At 33.5% G+C, this 23,943-nt stretch overlaps 2 protein-coding genes across 3 annotated transcripts in view; one reads left to right on the top strand and one right to left on the bottom strand.

Moving 5' to 3' along the window:
- Positions 1–7,976: 7,976 nt before the first annotated feature.
- Positions 7,977–23,943, bottom strand: part of LOC135846396 (putative gustatory receptor 28b) — a 29,381-nt gene continuing 13,414 nt past the window's right edge. Inside the window, exons 6-9 of one of the 2 annotated variants that reach the window (XR_010558959.1) lie at positions 22,890–22,989; positions 22,701–22,802; positions 22,455–22,627; positions 7,977–8,178 (exon numbers count right to left, since the gene is read on the bottom strand). The gene's annotated coding sequence lies outside the window, so the exon portion shown is untranslated. The remainder of the gene's footprint in view (positions 8,179–22,454; positions 22,628–22,700; positions 22,803–22,889; positions 22,990–23,943) is intronic. The other variant, XM_065365471.1, reaches the window with a different exon arrangement.
- LOC135846380 (kinesin-related protein 4-like) lies at positions 8,172–17,942 on the top strand. Its single transcript, XM_065365445.1, has 9 exons — positions 8,172–8,439; positions 8,526–8,677; positions 8,757–8,930; positions 9,005–9,212; positions 9,298–9,440; positions 9,512–9,651; positions 9,791–10,089; positions 12,576–17,605; positions 17,687–17,942. The coding sequence occupies exons 1-9, from the start codon at positions 8,243–8,245 to the stop codon at positions 17,824–17,826; spliced, it is 6,483 nt and encodes a 2,160-aa protein (XP_065221517.1). The 5' UTR covers positions 8,172–8,242; the 3' UTR covers positions 17,827–17,942.

Genomic DNA, 23,943 nt, shown 5'->3' with positions numbered 1-23,943 from the left:
TTTTTCCTGCTGGTTTTTGTGATTACCTTCCCCCCTCCCATGAATTCAGGAATCCATATTCAATTTAATTGAAACAAGTTTTTACCCCTCCTCTCCCTTCTCTTCAAAAAAGTATTTGTTTGTTTCAAAAAATTCTTTATTTTTTTTCTTCATTTTTTTTAGTCATTCGGCTTGTTCATTTAATTTACTTATTATTGTTTTCAATGTCAGCCCCCCCCCTTCAGAAAAACATTTCTTTTTCACTTTTCAAATAAGTAATCGAATTACTGAAGTTACTTGAAGAAACTTTTTGTTAGTTTTTTAAAATTTTGGTTCCAAAAATCTGATTTGTTAACAAAATGTTGTGATAAGTTTCGATTTTCTGACAAAAATTGCGAAAAAGCATCACTTTTTTGTTAATAATTGCCAAAAATTTTAGATTCTTTTCATTTTTTTTTTGTAACCAGCTCTTTTCTTGCTTCCTTTTTGCTACTTACTTTTCCTTGAAAATAAACTAAAAAAACAAAAAAAATTGATAGCAAATTTTTAAATAAGTACATACCTACAATTTATGGATTACAAGTTTTTCAATTTTTAATAATTTTTTTACGTTGAAACATATTCAGAGGCACCTTATTTTACCTCCTAGAAAAAGGTTTTTGAGAAATTATGACAAAGAATCATACAATTTTTCATCAAGTGAATTTTTTGAGCAGAAAAAAAACTTGAGGGACTTGACTGAACTTGAAAAGAGTATGATTCAATCCTCAACCTTTTTCATCATTATTTTCTCGAATACATAGTAAAGTTATGAAAAGTGTTACCAAATTGAGGCTATCAAATTTCATGTTGTATATTTCATTTCATTTTATTGAAAATTCAAGTTTTCTTTAGCTTACAAAAAAATTGACGTTTGAAATAATTTATTAATAATTTTTTTTTAATTTTTTTTCACAGGTCGGTAGCACTTGGAGTAATTTAACCGGAGTTAATATAAATATCGATGATTTGGGTATCTGCGGATCGAAGAAATCGCCATCGTCGAACGCTCCTTCGATGAATCAGTTAGCTTCGGGAAAACCAGTCGGTGAGTTGATCGTGATTCATGAACAATGTTAGGTTCTAAAGAAAAAAAAAAATCGTTAAAAATTTTGCTTAAAATATCACAAAAATGAAGTCTTTTAGACGAAAAATAGTTACACTTGGCTGGTGAAAAATTTTGTACCCTACGACTTTGTTCCTCTTCATTTTTTGCGTAGGATCTGTAGTTTTTTCCAAAAAATGATTTTTCGAAGAAAATTTTTTTTTCATATATTTAATGCTTTTACTGTTAAAAAGAAAACATCTAAAGCATAATGAAAAAAAAAATTTTAGTACCGATGAATTTATTTTTTCTAAGAAGCTCTGTTTTTGAGATATTTTGAGCAAAATTTAGAAGACTGAACTTTGATTGTTCGTTTGCAAAGAAAATTTAGAAAAATAGTATATTACACAACGAGGGCCGAAAAAGTGATTTTTGACGAGGGTGAGGTTTGTGACCTGAACGAAGTGAGGGGAACAACTCACACGAGTTCAAAATCACTTCTTCTCCGAGTTTAGTGAAGTAATTTTTCCTGAACGAGGGTGGAAAGTACTTATTTTTACATCCGAGCGATTCTCGCGAGGTTGGAAAAGTAGTACTTTTCACCCCTAGATAGGAAAATTTTATAACGAAAAAGTACTTTTAGGAAAAAACGAAGGGTTCTCAAATTTATTATTTTATATGTATTTCATTGAAACCATGCAAGTTGACCATCCTGTACATTTAATTCATTTTAAAGTGATCGAATCGTAGGAATTTCTACATTTCTTCTTGCCCCTTCACTCCTCTTATGTTCGTAAACACAAAAAATGAACCTATACCTTTTCAACTTGAGTTCGAAAACGCCTGTATAAATATTTGCACTGTAATTGCAGAATATACAAACTCTTATTAGTACCTATTTTTTGGGTCGTGGGTCGTGTTTACTGTTTACCTTCCTACATAGACAATTTTAAGAAAAAAAAATTATTTACTTTCCGTGCTAGGTTCGTGGTAGGTATTCTTATCGCAAAGAAAAATATAAGTTATGGTATAGTATAACGTTTCTCGCATGTCTGTCTTCCCTGCATTTGAAATTGAACGAAACTCAACGATGTAATATACGACCTGTGTGATAAAAGTTTAGTTTGGTGTGCTGTGTGCGCCAGTAAAAGATACCTACCTACCCAATTCATATAAAATATATTATACGAGGTCGTATTAAACTCGCTCAATTAGATAATTGCCAACTCGTCTGGTATCGCGTGCGAAGATGTTTATTACCTAGTTACAAAATATATTCAAAGTTCAAAGTTCTGCATGTAAATCACCAATAATACATATAATCAACTTAAATTAATTATTCCTTTTTTTTTTTTTTTGGTACCATTTCAGATACCAGTTCTCTGATGATGAACAGACCAAATCAATTCGGATCAGTTCCTCCGGTCAGACAGGCCTTCGTACCGATGTACAAATGACAGCAAAATACCGCAACAGCGATAACTACCACGTGTTATTAGGCAATCGATTATTATTATAATGTTTTTAAAATCGTCTTTTAATTTTTTTTTTTTTACAATCGTTCGCTAAAAATTTTTACGTAATTTTTTTCCAACACACTGATCCATTCGATACATTTGGACGCGTTTTTATATTTTTTATTTTAAATTTACCATCATTGTAGCTTTTTTCTTTTTCTTGTTAATTCGTCGCCGCTTTTATCGTTCGAATGTGTATTTTTCCTTCTTCTTCGGTGGTTGTGGGATTATCGATGTAGATATTTTAAAAATTAATTTACCATGAGGAAATTTATTTTCGTGCAATAGAAACAACGTGCGAGGATGGTTGTTTTTTTATAAAAATGGCCGTGTACCGATTTCATGTTGCATTTTGTAATTGTTTTTGTTTTTTTTTCTCTCTATATACTTGTTTTTTAATACGTAATTTTTACACCAGGGGTAAAATACCCCTGCTTCGATCTTTTTACCTTTATCTACCTATACTGTTTACACGATACACGACCTTTTGTAATTGCCTACTGCCATAATAAGCATTCTCTCCGAAAAAAAAAAAAAAAAAAACGTTCCACAACTCGAACAGTATTAATAATAATAACGAGATGCAATCCTACGGTATACATATCGATGTTGGTATATTTATTTTTTATACGTACCTACGTTAGAGCAAAAAAAAAGTAGCATTTGTTAATTTCATTGGCTGTGTGAATTGAATTGTCCCTAAAACTCGTACGTGTCGATGATGTTTTATTTTTGTCGAATAGGACAAGAAAAAAGAATGAAGAAGCATTATGATTTTTTCCTTAAATCGATTAACTGGGAAGCAATGTTGTGAATTTAAAAAAAAAAAGAAGCAATAGAAGGGCATTATTATTACGATGTGTGAAAATTTGCTCATTATTTTTGATTGAACGCTATAATTAGGCCTACTCAATCAAAATATTATTCGTGTAAGGAAAGGTGGTTGAATTTACTCGTTTGAATAATTTGAGCATTGATTTCACGTACGTCGTGTACATGCTGTGGTTCAAGTTTTTAACCCCCCTGTGTGTTTTTCAGACGGGGTTTTGTTGTTTCGTAAAGGGATGTGAGTAGATGAGGTGCATGTTAAACAAGCCTCCTCGTCTTTTTTTCCCCCTCTTGAGATTTCGTGTTCGAGTGTTTAGAAGCAATTACATTATGTTTTGAATTTTTACCATTTAATTAATTTTTAATTCGTGTTGTATTTATTTTTTTTTCTCTGTCTATCTGTCTTTTTCGTTGTTGTATATAATCAAACGTAACTTCTACTTTATTGTTAACGAGGTGATGGTAAAATAAAACATTCATTACGATGCGTTTTGTGTTATTATTAGCGCGAATAATTGGAACGTGCCAATCGCAAGGATTTTTCGTGTCTAAGTAGAATTTTAGTTTTCAATGATTGAGGAATGCACGTGTGAAATTATTAACGAAGGTTCGAGTTACAATATTATGAGAAAATGATAACGATGGTTACAGCAGTTCATTAGATGAGGTTGAACAGGGGTGAGGGGAAGAGGGGATTTTTCTTTAGATATTGATATTTGAGTATTGAATCTGAAATAAATATTGAAATGTAGAAATAGGTATACTTACCAACTCGAATAATTTGCAAAGCTCATCTAAATTTGTTTTTCTTCGTTCCTTTCACTTTCCTCCTTATTGGTAATCAATGATGAATATTATTGGAAAAACTTTTACCGCGGGAATGATAGTATTTTTTGACGTTTTTAGGTCTTAAGCCCGTCTTTCAGAGTTGCATTTCTTGAAATTCTGAACACTAAGTGTCCCTATAGGAGGCTCAAGTCTGATTTTGGGACTGAATTGATTGAAGAATCAGAATTGACGGTCTTGAAAACCTACGATTAGATACCCAAATTGCATTTTTCAAAATTTGGAAGGAATCAATTTTGATTTTGTGATCAAATGGATTTTAAAATCAGCGCCCTTGAGGACTATATTCCAACACTCATATCACCGCTTTCGATATTTTAATTTTTCATCACCCTTTTAAGCGATAATATTTCAAAAGCAAACACCTGAGTGAAAATTGCAAAAAAAATGATTCTTAAGAAAACACAATGAGAGGATAATTTTATGATGCACATTTTTTTTAGGAAACTGACTTTGAGTGATGAAAGGGCTCGTGCTCAATTTTTTTATAAAATAGCAACTCAAGTGTCCAATTAGAAAAGATCTAAAATGTGACAAAATGTGAAAAAATTTCGTGTAGAAAAAAAAGACACTTCTGTTTTAAATTTTTAAAAATTGGACTATTCTACAACTTTTTGGTAAAAAAACCGAGATTTTTTGACTACGAAATGAGAATTTTTGCAATGTCTGCCTTCTGGCAAAAAATCCAATTTTTAACAAAAAGCAAACCTTTGACAATTTTAGCAAAAAACTGGGCTTTATGGCAATTATTGATAATAAAGTGCACTTTTTCGCAATTTTGGTCAATAAAGCGAGAATTTTGGGAAATTTTGGAAAAAAGTGGGACTTTTTGAAATATTTGGTCAAAATGATAATTCTTCAAACATTTTTCTAAGAAGCAAACATTTTCGTAATTTTTGAAAAAGACGAAAATTTTTGAAAGTTTTTAGCTAACAAGGGAACATCTTGAGGTGTCACACTCCGATTTGAACGGGACCGCGATTTTTGGAATGAGCATAGTCTAAAACCCCCAAAACCAAATTTTCAGCTGCCCAAGTTCATTTTTCGATTTTTGGAGAACGTTTGAAAATTCAAAATTGACTGTTTTTTAGCGATTTATGCAATTTTTTTAAAAAGTACGTACTTGATCAGTAAAAATGGTGAAAATAAATCCCAAAACTAATATCAATTACCCAAATCCAAATTTCACCATTTCCAGCCATTCTGGAGCCTCCAGCACGATTTTCAATTTCTCCAGAATTTTGAATTTGCTCCAGAAGACGTGAAAATGCAGTTGGGCAGCTAAAAATCGAGTTGTGTATTACACTCGGCCTTTTTAACGAGTTTATCCACATTTGAGCCGATTTTGAAAGTGACACCTCAAAAGTGGTTTTTTGACCAGCTTTTTTCAAAATTAAAAAATCAAAAAAATCAAAAATTTCCCGTTTGCGTGGAAGTTTTTAAAATTCGCGCGAATCGCTGTATTTTGTCCAAAACCAACCCCCTTAAAATCCAAATTTCACAATTTCCAGGAATTCTGGAGTCTCCAGCGTGATTTTCAATTTCTCCAGAATTTTGAATTTGCTCCAGAAGGCGTGAATATAAAGTTGGGCAGCTAAAAATCGAGTTGTGTATTATACTCGACCTGTTTAATGGGTTTATTCACATTTGAGCCGATTTTGGGAGTGACGCCTCAAAAGTGGTTTTTGACCAGCTTTTTTCAAAATTAAAAAATCCAAAAAATCAAAAGTTTCCCGTTTGCGTGGAAATTTTCGAAATTCGCGCGAATCGCCCTATTTTGTCGATAAATAACTCCCCACATCCCAATTTCGCCATTTCCAGCCATTCTGGAGCCTCCAGCGCGATTTTCAATTTCTCCAGAATTTTGAATTTGCTCCAGAAGACGTGAATATAAAATTGGGCAGCTAAAAATCGAGTTATGTATTATACTTGACCTATTCAACGAGTTTATCTAGATTTGAACCGATTTTGGGAGTAAACTTGATTTTTTGGATTTTTCAATTTTGAAAAAAGCAGGTCAAAAAACCACTCTTGAGGTGTCACTCTCAAAATCGGCTCAAATGTGGATTAACTCGTTAAACAGGTTGAGTGTATTACACAACTCGACTTTTAGCTGTCCAACTGCATTTTCACGTCTTCTGGAGCAAATTCAAAATTCTGGAGAAAATGAAAATCGCGCTGGAGGCTCCAGATGACTGGAGATGGTGAAATTTGGATTTGGGTAATTGATATTAGTTTTGGGATTTATTTTGACCATTTTTACTGATCAAGTACGTACTTTTTTAAAAAATGCATAAAATCGCCAAAAACAGTCAATTTTGAATTTTCAATAAACATTCGCAAAAAATCGAAAAATGAACTTGGGCAGCTGAAAATTCGGTTTTAGGGGTTTTAGACTATGCTCATTCCAAACATCGCGGTCCCGTTCACATCGGAGTGTGATACCTCAAGAGGTTCTCTCAAAGAGTTGGACAATTTATCACCAGCTAAAGGCAAGACCTTTTGTAGGGTGATTGAGAGCCAGAGAAATGATTGGTACTTTACTTTTTCCCAAATTCTGTTTAAAAAGTCACACTTTTGGACAAATTTGGAAGAGCCTTTTTGCAATTTTCTGCAAAAAAAATACAATTTGTAGTTATTTTGCTAAAAAACAAAAAATTTTGTGATATTTGAAAAAGCGAAAAGTTTTGGCCAAAAAAAAGACTTTGACAATTTCCGGTTAAAAAGTTAGCATTTTGGGCAATTTTTCAAAAAAAGAGACTTTTTGGAATTTTTGGAGAAGAAGTGAAATTTTTTTGTAATTTTGCTAGAATAGAGAGTTTTTGTCAATTTTTTTTGAAAAATGCAGGACTTTATGGCAATTATTGGAAAAAATGTACTTTTTTGCAATTTTGGTCAAAAAAACAAGAATTTTGAACAATTTTGGATAAAAATTGTGACTTTTTGGAAACTTCTCGCAAAAAAACGACAATCCTTATCATATTTTCTGAAAAGCGAAAATTTTTATGAATTTTTGAATAGCGATTATTTTTAACAATTTCTGACAAAAAGTGGCTGTTTGGAAATTATTGACGAAAAAATGTTAATTTTCTGCAATTTTTGTCGAAAAAAACACGACTTTATTAAAACAATTTCTGGTAATAATACGATACCTACTTTCAGGTAATTTTAGGAAAAAAATGTTCTCCTCACAAAATTTCAAGTTGGATGATTGTAAAAACTCATTTTTAGCCAAAATGAAATGATTTATCAACGAAAGTGAAAATTTTTTGAAAGAAGTCTACTAATCAGACCGTGTAAATAAGAGCCTTGTGGAGGGGAAGGGTTGCATTTTTTATGAATATTAATAGCTATGTCTATTTTTTGTCAAGTAATGTATGGTACATGAAAAACTGGATAAGTTCTGAATTTCTTGCAAGAAAAATAGTAAAATCTGTTTAAATTATCGAAGAATAATCAATCGAATTGAATAAAGGGAGAGCTGATGAAATAGATTCAATTTCACCAACTCTCCCTTTCTTTCGTTTTGCCTAAAACTCGTACTCTAGTTTCTAACCCAGCAGAAAAAAATGTCAAGGTCGCTCCACTTATGCATACATTCAATCGTTCAACAATTCTCAAAAAAATCACGCTTTGAAACTACAAAAATCTTTTATCGATCACGATAATTTCAAGCTCATATTATTATCGTTAAAACATCATAAACAATACGACACATTGAAGCCATGTTATCGCTTCGAATAGATGCGTGTTTATATATAGAAAACACAAAACAATAAACTAACGTGACTTATTCTAAGGTACCAATATGCTGAAAAAAATCTTTATTAATCGAGCTCAGCTTGGAGGTAATAATCATTGCGAATGTTGAAATCGTGGAGAAGACTCGAAGACAGCTATTCGGTTTCGATGGTGATCTATCATCTGTAACATAAAAATTAATCGACGCGTTTAATACGAATAAGTAATTCGGTAAAGTGACGTGAAAATGAACACGATTTCGATATGGGCGGCCATATCGGTCTTGTTGAGCGTTTTTCATTTGAATGGAGCAGCTCCGGGGTCTGCTCCTTTGGTTAAATTGGCTTCTTATCACATCTTTAAAAAACCTATTCATACCGTGAGTGATAAATTCTTGAGCTTTACCGCTGATCCGACTACCATCTCTCATGTCGCCGAATGCTCGTAAGTAATTTTTCAAATTTTTTTCAATTAATGAAACTAGTCGAGTTTTTTTACAATGAGTTTTTTTTTAAACTGGTTACTTGTAGATTGAATAATTCCACTTTAAATATGGCCAAGAGTTTAACTCCTGCTTATTTCCGATTGGCTGGAGCCGACTCTAATCATTTTGTGTTCCAAAGTAATCCGAACGTTAATCATTCCGAGCTCGCTACTAAACCAAAAATATTCTCAGTATCGAGTAAGCGAAAACTAAATCAGTAAAATCAAAAAATAATTCTCAAAGGCTTCCGGATTCTAACCTAGTATTATTTTCTTAGACGAAAACTGGCTACAACTGAACAATTTCTTATCCAAAACTGGAATGAACGTAATAGCTTCGGTGAGTGGCGTCTCAGAACCAACAAATAAAGACTGGGATCTCAGCAATACGCTGGAATTAATTACATTCTCCGCTAAACACAACATGAGCTTAGACTGGCAGCTCGGATATGGTAAGTGTTGATAAAATTGCATACCCGGTTCGCCGTAAATATTACGATTCTAATTTCCTTTCTTTTGATCGCAGAATTGCAAAAGTTGACGTCGCCTGATGGTAAACAGATGGGTCGCGATGTGACCAGATTACGAAAAATTCTCGACGTTTTCCCAAGATATCGTAAAAGTTTGATCATTGGACCGGATATGACTAGTTTCAAGTCGAAAAACGACGCCATATTTGTTAGAAATTACCTGACCGAAGCTGGAGACTCCTTGAATGTGTTCACCTGGCACCCGTAAGATATTTTTTTATTAGTTATTTAATTAATTCAAATTTTTCTCGAATTAAATAATTTATTCGAGTGATTTTTTTTTCAAAAGGTTTGCCAAAAAAAGCGAAGATAATGAAATACTAGAAATGTTATCGAACGGTATGAACTCGATGGATAATTATTTATGGATCAAAGACGGTCTTATGAAATCTTCTTCCAAAGGAGTCGTTCCCAGAAAAGAAATTTGGATCGGTACGTTGAATCTCCCTCCTCCCTCCCCTCAAAAAAACCCAGTCAACTCATTTCTTCTAATACTGTTTTAGCTGAATCTGAGAGCACCGAAACAGTCTCAAATTTAACCGATTCCATGACCATGCTAATGAGGATGGGATCAGCAGCCAGATTAGGAGCATCTGTATACTTGAGAAAACCACATTTGCTATCATTTTACGAACCTACTCCGGTAATTAACGATTAACGTACATACTCGAATTAGATACTCTGCAAATGTTTAAATGTTGCACGTTCGATCAGTTCACAATCGACTTTTTAAAATGCCAAAATGTTCCTAACTCGAGTTCATTTCGCTTTTTATTCAACAGGAATTTTGGACATCTGTTCTATACAAATCACTAGTAGGCAGAACAGTCCTAGACATCAAGCAAACCGCTGGAAATGGCACCAACAAGGTCCACCTGTTCACTCACTGCACTAAATTCATCGAGAAACCCGAAGAAAGCATTATTAATCCGGAAATATTGTACGAGCCGGGCTCCATCACCGTTTACGGAGTAAACATGGCTTCGGAATCTACCAGAATTTCGTTCAAAATCGGAGTCAAAGGAGACGAAACTGCTCATCTTTATATTTTAACTCAAGACAACTCGAATGCTGATTTTCCGTAAGTTGAATATAAAATACGTTCGTATATAGACAGTTAATTTACCACGAATGGAGGGAGGGGGGCATTTCATACATTTTCTCCTTAAAAAATTTAAGCTCGAAAGTTTCCTATTGCGAATATTAGGGGTGTTCGAGCGCTCTCCAGCAAGTTACAAAAACCTGCAGCAATTACAGAAAACGTTGAAATTTTTTTACAATTTTTTGTAAAATTGCATCACAGCAGTCTATGGTCCATTTTGAGTCTATCATGAGCGCACAAAACCCCAAATTTTTTACGTTTTCTGTAAATTCTGCAGCGTTCTGTAGAGCGCTCGAACACCCCTATTATATCGACCATAATAAACAAAGGAAAAAAGCAGTGCAACCGCAATCTTCATTTTTTCAAAAGAAATTTATAAGAAATTATGGGATCAAAATTCAATTTTTTAAAAACGAAAATAGATATACCTAATTTGTATTTGATGATTAATTCATCTTTTTAAAAAACATAAACAGGGTATTTTCACCACTCGTACTCCCATTTTTCTGTGTAAGAAGGAGAAACGATCACCTGGAAAAATTCAATTTGAGTTTCCCAACACATTTTTTAAAAATATCTACCTACACGTTAATCAGAAAAATTCTACTTTTGAGAAAATTTCGAGCTACTCCAATAAATTGACTCCAATTACAGATTTTTTTTCAAATTAAGGAAAATTATTTTTTAATAAATTGCCAATTTTGGCGATTTTTACCCTTCCACCACCTCCCTCAAAAATATAGAAAAAACTGAAATTAAAAATAACTAGAGTATTATCCACATGATTTTTTTTTTGGGGGGGAGGGGATTAAAATGTTAATTTTTTAATGGAAATGTCATTAGAAACCAATATTACAGGGGGCGGGCGCCAAAATACTCTATTCTGATGAAAATACCATTTTTACGATTTTAGCTCCCCACCAACTTGTGAAAAAAGTAAAAGGGCATAAATCAAAATGTTGTTAAGTAGAGGGGGGGGGCATATACATTTTTATTTCAATGAAAATGCAAATTTTCGCGATTTTATCCCTTCCTCTCAAAAAAGGAAAAATATTACTGAAAATCAAAATACATTTTAATATTGAAATTTTTTTGAAAGAAACGTCAAAATATTTTATTTTGTTGAAATTTTTCATTTTCATGGTTTTATGTGACCAAAAGTCAAAAATTAATTTTGACTTGGATAGGTATGTTTTATCGATAAAATCACTAATTCACCCCCTCCCCCTACTCCTCTCATAGAGGGACAAAATGTAGGTCGAAATCAAAAAACTTGAATTTAAAAAAAAATGAACATACTCGTATTCAACTTGAACATATTTTGTGAGAGAGGGATTAACAAAACTTGTAATTTCTTTAAATTAATAACTTTAGAGAATTTGCCACACTCCCTCTCCTGCCAAAAAAAAATTAAGAAAGCGAGCTGTAAATTGAAGGCAATTCAATTTTCGAAATGTGATTAGAAATCAATATTGAATGATTTCAAATTAAATAAATGGGAGAAGCATCAACATTTTTTTTTTTTGATAAAACTGTCAGTTTTTGCGATTCATCTCTTTTCCTTCCAATAGAAAAAAAAGAAAACACGAAATCAAATGACTTGAAAAATAAAATCTATAATATTATGTATAATCGTTGAAAATTTTTCATTTTGGAATCTCAATTTTATCGGTAATCATAAATTTAAAAAAAAATCGTTGTGATTTCCAAGTTTAAACACCCTTTTTTCTTCAACGAAAACTTGTTCAGTTTTTCTCTCTTATTAAATATATTTCAAAGTTTTGACGAATTCATTCGAGTATTTCAGCAAAAAATTAACCTCTTGTAATTTTTGATTTTTGAAAAAAAAACCTAGAAAAAGTTATACTTTGCAAATAGTTTTCTTTAAAAAACACACACACAATCATTTTAGATGATTTTTTTCTATCTGATTTTAATTAGTACAGAAAAGTAAAAAAATGTTTTTTTTTTTACAATTTCACATATTCACAAGATAATCTTTGAATACGCAAATTAATTTGAAAAAGTATCCAGTTAAATAATGAGAGAATGACATTTTTTCTGTGGGTATTTTAAAGATTCCAAAATGTTTTTATTTTGGTGATGGGAAATAAAAATGGAATTTTCCTCGTGAAAATCGAAAAATTTCCTCATTATTCTCGTTTTTTACAATTTATGTAATTTTGGCGTTTTAGAGGGAAAAAACTCCCTCCACCTCTTGTGCTTACTTTTTATAAATTTTCATGCAATTTACATTATTTTGTTAATTACGAAGATTAGAATGAAAAAGAAAATAGGCACTTCAGGAATAATTTGAATTCTTTTGCTTTCATGACTTTTTAGCACTCTATTATAATACAATTGGGCAAATTTTTCCCCACATTTCTCTGACATAAATTTAAACGAAAAATTATCCAAAATAATCCACATATATTTGACTGATGTACTTATCATTTATATTACAGGAAAACCTTGCTAAACAGGCAGCCTTTAGGACTATCTGCGGAAAATGAGCTACCACTGATATCACCTCGAGTACGCGACTCTCCTAAATACCTACTGATCCCAGCACGTTCGATATTCTTCGTCGTATTTCCCAACACAAAATGTCGCTCTTGTATGGAACACGAACAGCCAGACGCTTTCAAAACCAAGACCAAAATACTCGAAGAAGAAGACCTGGACACGAGTACTTTCACCAGTAACGTACTCGAAGCCATAGACGAAGATGACGACCATAACAACGTATACGTCAGTTACCCAAAACGAACCGAAAATGGTCTCCAATTATCCTCCGATCCGTCCTCAAAATCATCCATCAACGGCAATAAAATGGATCAGTCGAATCCGCAGATGAACGTGAAATACGTGACGTTCTCAGATGAAACTTGGCTTAATCCATTCCCAGAAAAATTCAAAGATGTTGTAAACAAGGAGAAAGACGGATCATACGACGTGAAGGATAAAAATAAAGCCGGAATGTATCGCGTTTTGGCTCAAGCCATGTTGGGTAAAAGAACCAGTCCGAATACTCCGAAAGAATCGCCAAAGGCTGAAAATCCAGCAACGAGGTTTGTTTTTGAAGACGAATCCGAGTCGAATCAATTTAAACGAGCTCTCAAATACCCTAGTAGATCGAGAAGGTCTTCGGAATCTGCCCCAAATGGAGATGAACCAATACCCGATGGCAATGATGAGACTATTGATATGGATTTTCATTTAGGTACCCTGGAGAGTGATAATATATATTTATACGAGGGAACGGGTAATACTGAAACTAGCTGGTTAAGAAATTTGGCTTTTTCTAACCTGACTGCGATTCTATTGCCTGAGGATTTCGATATAAAGGAAGATACCCTCAATGATATGATTCCAACAGGTGTCTTCTTTAAAACATCAACTCTCGAAAATATGCTGAAAACTGCCACAAATCAAAATTCCATTGATATAAAGAATCAAACGCTTGTTTTGTACGTACATGATGTACAAGAAAATGGAAATGAATGGTACAAAAATCTGACTCATTTAGATTTTCCTTCAAAGTTGGACATGACGATGTTCAATGACGATAACTACAAACAAGTTATTAATGACAACAATGTAAATGATGTCGTTTATACAACCGTTTTATTCAAAAAATCAACATTTATAAATCTACTTAAAACGGACAAAAGTAGAACGAAACGAGAAATCAGCAATGAAAATTCCACCGGATTCCAAGAATCTGCTAATTTAACCAGCTCGGCTAGTTCATCAATGAACAACTTAACTGCGGTGAATTCCACCTTGAATTCTACTGATATGAACGACCCAATTGATAAAATAATGGATCACCTGGTCAAACTAGTACAACTCTTCCTTTCACTGGATTCGGCTCCAAGACCACAAGAACAAAGCAATGGATTGAATAACACGACCGGTAGTAAAACCCCGGGTAAAATTTATCGTGTTCTGACTCTAAGCATGTTGAATAAAAAGAATACCCCGAATGTATTCCAATATTATTTAGAAAAATCTGAAAAACCTGTAACCCGATTTAAGCTAGATGAAGATGTTGAAACAGATGAATTTAAAAAAGCTCTCAAAGATTTCGATAGATTCAAAAGATCACCACAGTCAACTCCAGATAGTAAACTAGAATTGAAAGATGAAGTGGAGGAACTCACTTTTGGCAGTAATGATATGATCGAGCCAGAACAAAACATCATGAAACGTAAGGAAAATTCCGAATCTGAAGATATCACCTCGTATTCGTCAGATGAGCAAGATGATCTAGAAACTCACAAACGTTCAGCCTCCTCAAAAGTCTACGCAGTTCCATTAACCGAGGATGGTGTACGAGAGGCAATGAGAAATGGCGAATTCAGGGAAACTATTCCAATCGTCACATTTATCAGAAAACACGAGCTCAATGGAATTGTTGGAGCTGCAAATGACCGAATCAAGAGAGAAGCAGTCACAGAAGATGCTATTAATCTCAAAGTACCAGATGATTTGACTCCACCAACTTCTACTCCATCAGCAGATAATTCTTCAAACCAAACAAACGAAAAGATAACAACTACTTCCCAAACTACTCCGAAGGAAGAAAAGACAACAACAGATTCATCCAATGATATGATCGAACAAGTAGATAAATTATTGAAAGAAGTTAAAAACCAATCGAGCAATCTTCCAAAGCTAAATCTTCAGCAAATAAACTCCTCATTACCTGACCTAATCATGGCATCTAGTGGTCCTGAAGTATCTCGAGGATTACGAGAAGTTGAAGATGCTCCAGAAACTGGTGATAATAATGTAGGACACAGACACCTAAAAACCATCGAAAAATCAAACACTAGACCAGTCAGCCCATTCCCAAAGAAACCAAAAAATGGTAAATCCAAATCAGTAAAAGCCATCAAAGGACAATCATCCGATAATGTTCAACTGCCTCATCAAACTGCAGCCACCTCTAGTACTTCATCACCTTCAACCGAATCAATTGTTTCATCAAAACGTGAAACACCCGAAGTTGTATCTTCCATTCAAATAAAATCAGCCGAACCTGCCAAAGAAGCTGCTGCTTCAGCGGATGATGACTCCGAAGATGATGATTTGACCAAAGATTTAATAACAACAACGAGCAAATTCCAATCAGAAATCACAAAGAATCTGCAAGACGCTTCACAGACAACTCAATCTAAGCAAATTCCAACCGAAGAAGTAGTTTCATCCAAATTGGAAGACCCTGCTTTAAAAGAAGTGGTCTCTAAACCAATTAGCCCATTAAATGAATCCAATCAAAGTTCGTCAAGTGGTGTTGAAAATTCGGATACAGTAGGAGGACCTCACAAAAAACTATTTCCTTTAGACACGTCAAAAAGAAACAGAGCCAAATCTATCAGACCACTTTCACCATCAGTCAAGAAACCAAAAGTAACACCCGAACAGCTACGTTTATCCTATGAGCAGAAAAGAAAGGAATTAATGCAAAAGCGTCTAGTTCGATTGAATGAATTACGAAATATGCTTAATATGCCCTCTATACCACAATCACGTCTCCATAAAAGAGAAGCCAATATGTTCACCGATGCATTTGACAGTACCAAATCATTTTTGTCAGAATGGTGGGAAAACTTACGAAGTTGGGATCCTAAAGAATTTGATAGGGCTGAAAAGACAGAAGATGACGAAGAACCAGAATCTGGACGTAATAAAAGACAAGTCAAACAAGATGCTAATGGATTATTTTTCATATACTCGGGTAATCCATCCAACAAAACGGTTGCAGGTCCTCAAGTTTATTCAGCAGAGACTATTAAACAACTCAGAGAACGCGCAAAAGCTAGTTTAAGAGATGATTATCCAAAAGCTGTAGAAATAGAAGCTATGAGAGCTCGAGCCAACCAACCTCGCAACAGATTTTATAGAGACCTTCACAAAACCATGGAAAAATTCAACGAGTTAAAGGAGCAAAAGCAAACACATGCCAATGAGCATCGCCAAAAACTGAACAAACATATCGAAGAAATGAAACAAAAAATATCCCATCATGCTTCTCGCATCAGCCATCGCAATAAACGAGATTTACAAGCTATCCAAGACAAAATCCACGAAATGAAAGAAAAGCACCAAACACTTCGGGACGAACTCCGACAAAAACTAGCTAAAAATATTGAAGACATCAAACAAAGAAGCTCTCATCATAAACCCATCTTTGCCAATCGTAACAAACGTGACGTACAAAGCATCCAAGATAAAATCCACGAATTGAAAGAAAAGTACCAAGCACTTCAGGACGAACTCCAACAAATACTAGCTAAAAATATTGAAGAAATAAAACAAAGAAGTTCTCAACATAAACCCATCTTCGCCGATCGTAACAAACGTGACGTACAAAGCATCCAAGATAAGATCAACGAATTGAAAGAAAAGAACCAAGCACTTCGGGATGAACTTCGACAAAAACTAGCAAAAGATATTGAAGAAATCAAACATAGAAGCTCTCATCATAAACCCATCTTCGCCAATCGTAACAAACGTGATGCACAAAGCATCCAAGATAAAATCAACGAAGCCCGCAAGAAGAAACAAGAACACCGTCAAGAAATGCGTAAGAAATTCGAAAACGAACACCCTGCTCCTCAAGTTGCTCCAAAAATGAAATCCAAACCCAGCAAAATTGATGAACCTCGAAATCAAGCCGTTGATCAGGCCAGAAGCGACGAACGACCTGCTCCTCAAATTGTTCCAAAGCTGAAGATCAAACCATCTAAAAAAATTGACGAACCTCAACATCAGACCGTTGATCCTGTCAAAACTGACGAACATCCCACTCCACATCCACAAACTATTTCCAAACTGAAGATCAAACCAGTTAAAACTGACGACCATCATAAGGCTACTCACACTCCGGCCAAAACTGATGAGCCTCGTCATCATGCTGTTGATCCTCCTGCCAAATTAGAAGAACCTAATCGCGATATTAATTCTCCAGCTAAATCGGATGAATCTCACCATCAAGCTACCAATCCTCCTGCCAAATCAGATGAATCACATCATCAAGCTACCATTCCAGCAGCTACAAAGATAGACAAACCTCAATCTCATCGTGAAGTTGCTGACAAACTACCCAGAAAGATTCACAAACCCGCTTCTACCAAAGAGAAATCTCATCGAGTACATAAACGAGAACAAAATGAAAATCAATTAGAGGAAAAAGTTACCTCACCTACAGATCTGCAAAAAGATCTTCAATTCCGTTTATTTGCCGATCCTGAACTCAATACTCCTCAAAGTATGTTAGAAGATGGTAATTTCGATGAACTGGATCGTCTCAGAAGATCTATAAGTAATAATGAAATATTTGACGAAGATGATGAAACAGCACCAAAAATTAAAAACAAAGATCAAGAAGGTTTCCATTTCCCAAAATTCAATAAAATGGATAATTTCATCAAGGAGAAAACTCCCTCTGCTTCTACTTTTAATCCTTTGACGGACATGAAAAATGGTAAAAATTACTCTTTTTTTTTATTCAAATAACCAATAATTATCAAAGTTGGAGAAAAACTAATTTGAGATTTCCTTTCAGGTAATTCGAAAATTGAAATTGCCCCCGAGAATTCTGGATCATCACAATCAAACCAAACTTGCCAACTGACGAATTACAACGTGTTTAAATATTTGTGGTGCGTGGCCCATAGATTATGGTACACTTATATCAGAGCTTAAATTAAGCATTATTCAATTGTGCAATTTTTTTTACTATTCTTCTAATTTTTTGTAAATACTTGTTTAATTTATTTTGAATTTTTTCACTCAATAAAACACATTTATAATTTTTTTAACCACTTGTTCATTATTAACCTTCCAACGACAAAATTCTGATCAATTTTTTTCAACGGGTTTAAAGAAAACATAATTTATTTATTTTTGAGAATTTGAACAAAAAAAAAAAAAAAAATGCACACAATTATTCTCCAAGAGTGAACCGGCACAAATTCTGAACAAATTAAAAGGGAACATTGATTACCTTCTTAAAAGTAACTTAAAAATGAACAGATTTTATAGTTTGAATAAAATTAACAAATAAAATTTATCCTATACTTTTTTAAACATAAAACTTCAACATTTACCTGGACTCGAATTAAAATTAAAATGCGAACACTCGCGTGAAAAATTCAACAAAAAAAAATGCAGTGAAAATTATTAATATAAAACATTAAAATTACCAAAACAGCGATTAAAAACAATAATTTTAAAAATATGATCAATTTTCACACAGGACAACTAGTTGAAAATTCAAAAAACATTACAAATTTTGGAGGGAAAATTCACAAAATTTTCTGACTCGATCAAATTTTTCAAGACTGAACAATTTATAAAGAAGTCACTTGAAACTTTCTAACGAAAAAGTTACCTCTGAATCAGAGAACATTGAAAAATCTTCAAAGATTGATACAGTACTTTTTACGATGCATCAAATTTGAATTTTCAAAAATTCATCAATATTCGAAAAACGAAATACTCAATTTTTTAGAGGTGGGTGAGGGACTGAGGGCTTGGAAATTCGGAATTGAAAATTTGCTTCAGGTTAGAATACTTTCCCATTCCCTTCATGACTTTTGAGGTAAAGTACCAAATCTTGATCAATGATGCCACTACTTGATCATCCTGTATTGTTGACCTTTGAGCTCCACAACGTAATCAATATTTTGCAGCCCACCTTATTAATAAATTAGTACCTGGTCAATTTTCAGCTTTCATTACACTACATATTTGTCCAGCTGAAAATTACCTATTTATTACTTTTTCATGATATCTCTTAAATTATTGAAATTTGAATACGTCGAGTTTATCATATCGCCAAATGTTTTGTAGCAGGCTTGATAAATCGAAAATCCCATCAAACAGAAAGGTCTGCAAGCCAAAGCATGAAATAACACCAACAGACTTCTGTTTTCTTTAGTCGCCTCGTACCATTCGGTCTCGTAAAAAATCGTATTTGCCAATTCATCATTCTAAGTTTAAAAAGTAAACAAAAATGAACAAAAGAAACGAGAAAATTAGTTTCAAATTGAAATATTTCTCACCAAGTCGTACAATACTTCGCCGAAAAAGCAGAAGATGAAAAAAATCAAATTTATGCAAGCAGAAATCTCCAAACCGTAAAATATGGCGAAAAAGTTGGAGGCCTATAAATTGAAAAACCAATGAATAAAAATTTAAAAATCCGATCATCACACTCACAAGATCATTTCCAGACGTACGTTAATCGCAACGTACAATGCAAAAGCCGATGCTACCATGTGAACACCCAAAATCCAAGAGAAAAATGTCCGAAAGAAGGTATCGAATAGACGAAAGTTCCTACAGAAAAAAATAAAATACAACAATCCGGTTAAAATCAGAAAAACCTTGCCCGAAGCTGCTTCATCGGATTTCTTCGACAAAAATCCATACGGTTCACTTACTTATGCAACATCTGATGATGTTTCACACAATGTACGATATTTTCTCTCATCAGCTGATCGAAACGATCCTTGAACCTGCGATCATTCAAAACGAAATGACTCGTTCGACTTTTCAGTGACTCGACAGCTCTTTTCAACTTCTCATATTGTGTTATAAAATCGCTGATGGAGACCAACAAATAAACAGTAATTGTATGGTAGCAAGACACCATGCTGAGTCCCTGCACAACTTGTAAAGCCAAAGTGAAAAGTTGCCATCCAGCACTATCCAAAGTCCAAGGTGTCCAGCATGGATACGGAAATGTATCGATTATACCATCGGTGTACATTTGACAAAAAAACGGCCCAGTAAGAAGGAATAAAAAAGTGAAACCGGAATATTTCGAAACTCGAATCAAGCTCATAATATTTTCCTCCTTATGATACCATTTTTTGGACTCCACTTCGAGTAAAACGTCATCCGGATACTCGTACGCTTTATCCATTTGATGCAACATTTTGCTGATGGATCTTCCGTGGTAAAACGTGATAATAGTGCCGCCTAATAGAATCGAGGTCAGAGCAAAGTGTGGAAATGTCTCTATAACTTTGAAAATATCGTTGCGATTCGTGAAGATACCCATGAATAAAGACAAGAGTATTGACGATGTCATCGTTACATGAAATACCATTTTCCATTTTTCGTAATATGGAGTGTCTTGCTCAAAAATTTTCACTCCATTTTTGTGTATGGTAGTAGCAGCGACATTGATTAGCGTTCGGTCCATACTCGCGAACAGAAAATATTACATTTTTGACAATAGATGAGAACTAACTACGAACTTCACTCACTACACAATGACGATATGAGAAAAACTCTGGGGAAAGAAATTGAAATAACAACTCGTTTTCGAAGGACTTAATCTCCTTATTGCATGTAAGCATCTTACCCTCTCTCCCTCCATCTATCACCAATATAAAAATTCCATCCTTAAGTATTATTCACTGTCTTCAAATTCATAAAATTTGCAGGATACTATTTTCTCAGGGGATAGGAAAGCTTAGGCAGACATAAATATTAAAAAAAAATTAGTGGAGTGTGTACTTGAAAACACACTCATATTTCTGTCTGTTCAAACTCATACGTATAATTTCTAGGTGATTTTTCGAAAATTGGAATAGAAATCCGAAAATTCGCCAGAGTTTAATTTTTTTTTCACCAGAAATTTTGGTGTAGTTTTCCAAGACCTACAATATCGAAAAATGAAATTCACCCAGAAAGATCAGCGTTCAAAATTTAGGTATGAAAAAATTTTCTGTCGATTGAATTCCTCCTTGTAAACATTTTTTTACACGCAATAAATATTTCAAAATTCTATCCAAAGTTTTTTTTTAAAGCGTACGTTGCATTTTTTAATGATTTAGAATTTTAAAAATGTTACATAAGTAATCGTTTCGATTGAAAATTCATGAATAAGTTAAAGAAAAGTCGATCCTAATACTCGTTCGAGTACGAGTAATTTTCAAATTCGTATCCCCTTTCTTTGAAAGCTTACCCTGCATAGAGAATGAAACGAAAGAAAATGCTCTCAATTCGTTAATTCAAAGTTCAATACTTCTCAAAGTATCTTGATTGGACGATGGGTCAACGGTATTATCGTCTTGGAAGGTCTTATATGTGATGCATAATAATGAAATATTTACCTATTTAACAAAGACGATGAAACATGGATACCTAAGTCAATCAAGGAGAAAGTATTTTGAACCAAAAAAAAAACAAAAAAACGACTCAAAAGTGTCAAAAAAAGTATTGAATTCGAGAAGAAAAAAACATCAAAAACCCAAATGAAAAACACAGCGAAAATTGATTAAAAATAAAGAAAGAATCAAAACAGTAGGTAACTTACTTGTGAAATTATAATTCAATTATTTTTGTAGGAATAAGAAGTAAATAAATTTACAAAACATTAAAGTGATGTAAGAATTCTTAAAATTCGTAAAAATTATTGGAATAAAATAAGATAAAAATAAAATAAACCTAAATGAGATAAAAATTGATTAAAACTGTACTAAAAGTGTTTCAACGGAAATATATGTAAAAACAGAGAAAAAAGATAATAATATTGTTGTTTGCCAAACAATGATACCTAGTTGTAATTTGATGAATTTTTTTTCAAAACATATAAAACACGTGAAAATATTTTCTAAATGATAGAGGTGCTGCAAAACATATTTGAATATTCTACGAGACATTTAGGCAAGTGACAAAATGTGCAAAAGTAGTTGAAACCAAAAAAGTCAAAGATGCTGTTATTCAAAAGAATTTTTTTTAACTCAATTTTCGAGAGCCATACTAATTCTCCGATTCCCTCCCCGCAACAACTCCATTTTGAATTTGAACGTTTCAGAATTCAATTTTTAGGCAGAAAATGTTGATTTTTTATAAAGAATACATTTTTATATTTTCGAAAATTCTGTGAGTTTAAAAATTATTCATTGATCTATTTTTAAAAACTTTTTTTGATTCATATTTTCATTTTTTCGATCTCAAAACAAAATTTGCCTGCCACTATAATATTTCTTATGGTATGAATACTAAATGTGGATGGCCAAAAAAAAATTGAAGGATTTTGATCAAATTCAGTGGATAGGGAGACTTTTATTTTAAGTTTCCACCCAGAAATCGTTTTAGCTCCGAACGTATCTCTGGAAGAGAGATATCCTTTCTTCAAGGACCAATATCTATGAAGGTCTCCACTGAATTTTTCAAAGTTGATGAATACGTTTCGTTTGTTTCCAAAACTCATTAATAATTTATCAATGTTCTACATTCGATTCAAAAAGTACATCAGACTGAAAAATGATTATTTTTTCATGATATCTTTCAAATTGTTAAAATTTGAATACGTCGAGTTCATCATGTCGCCAAATGTTTCGTAGCAGGCTCGATAAATCGAAAATCCCATCAAATTGAAAGGTCTGCAAGCTAAAGCATGAAATATCACCAGCAGCCTTCTGTTTTCCTCGGTTGCCTCGTACCATTGGGTATCATAAAAAATTGTATTCGCCAATTCATCGTTCTGATAAATTAAAAAGTAAACAAAATTCAACGAAAGAAACGAGAAATTAGCTTCGAATTGAAATATTTCTTACCAAGTCGTAAAATGTTTCGCCGAAAAAGCAGAAGATGAAAAAACTCGCACTCAAACTGACAAAGAACTCCAAACTGTAGAATATGGCGAGAAAGCTAGAAGCCTGTATGAATTCGATGCGCCAAAACCAAATTTTAAAATCAAATATCACATTTTTTATCTATCCAACGTTGGAATTTTTTACACTTACGTTTATTGCAATATACAATGCAAAGGCTGATGCTGCCATATAAATACCCAAGATCCAAGAAAAAAATGTCCGAAACCATGTATTGAATAGATGAAAGTTTCTACAGAAAAAATACAATAATCCAAATCAATTGAAAATTAGATAAGAAAAAATAGGAGAGCCCTACTGTTTCCCTTTGCAAAAAAAAATGAAAAGACTCGCTTACTTGTACAACATTTGATGATGTTTCACACAATGTACGATACTTTCTCTTATCAGCTGATCGAAACAATCCTTGAACTTACGATCATTCAAAACGAAATGACTCGTTCGACTTTTCAACGACTCGACAGCTTTTTTCAACTTCTCATATTGTGTTATAAAATCGACGATGGAAACAATCGAGTAAACAGCAATAATGTGCCAGATAGACACCATACTGAATCCCTGCAAAGTTTGCAAACCAAGGGTGACCACTTGCCATCCAGTGCTATCCAAAGTCCAAGGTGTCCAGCATGGATACATAAATGTATCAATTGTACCATCGATGTACAGTTTACAAAAAAACTGTCCGGAAAAAACCAATACAGAAGTAATAGCGGCATATTTCGATACTCGAATCAATCTGATGATATTTTCCTCTTTATAGTACCATTTTTTGGACTCAACTTCGAGTAAAACGTCATCCGGATACTAGTAAGCTTTATCCATTTGATGCAACATTTTGCTGATGGATCTTCTGTGGTAAAACGTGATGATAGTGCCGCCTAATAGAATCGAGACCAGAGCAAAGTGTGGAAATGTCTCCATAACTTTTGAAAAATCGTTGCGATTTGAGACAATGTGCATGAATAACGAAAGGATTATTGACGATATCATTGTCAAGTGAATTACCATCTGCCATATTTCGTAATATGGAGTGTCCTCCTCAAAAATTTTCACCCCAGTTTTGTGTACTGTAGTAGCGGCACAATGGATCAGTTTTCGATTCATATTCGCGATAGGAATAACACACACGACAATCTAACTGAGCATCGGCTTTACTCACAGAACAATGAAGATGAATTGAAACTTC

The sequence above is a fragment of the Planococcus citri genome, chromosome 5 (assembly GCF_950023065.1).
Source record: "Planococcus citri chromosome 5, ihPlaCitr1.1, whole genome shotgun sequence".
NCBI lineage: Eukaryota > Metazoa > Arthropoda > Insecta > Hemiptera > Pseudococcidae > Planococcus > Planococcus citri.
The sequence above is the reverse complement of the archived record's forward strand: the minus strand, read 5'-3'. Positions and strand labels throughout refer to the sequence as shown.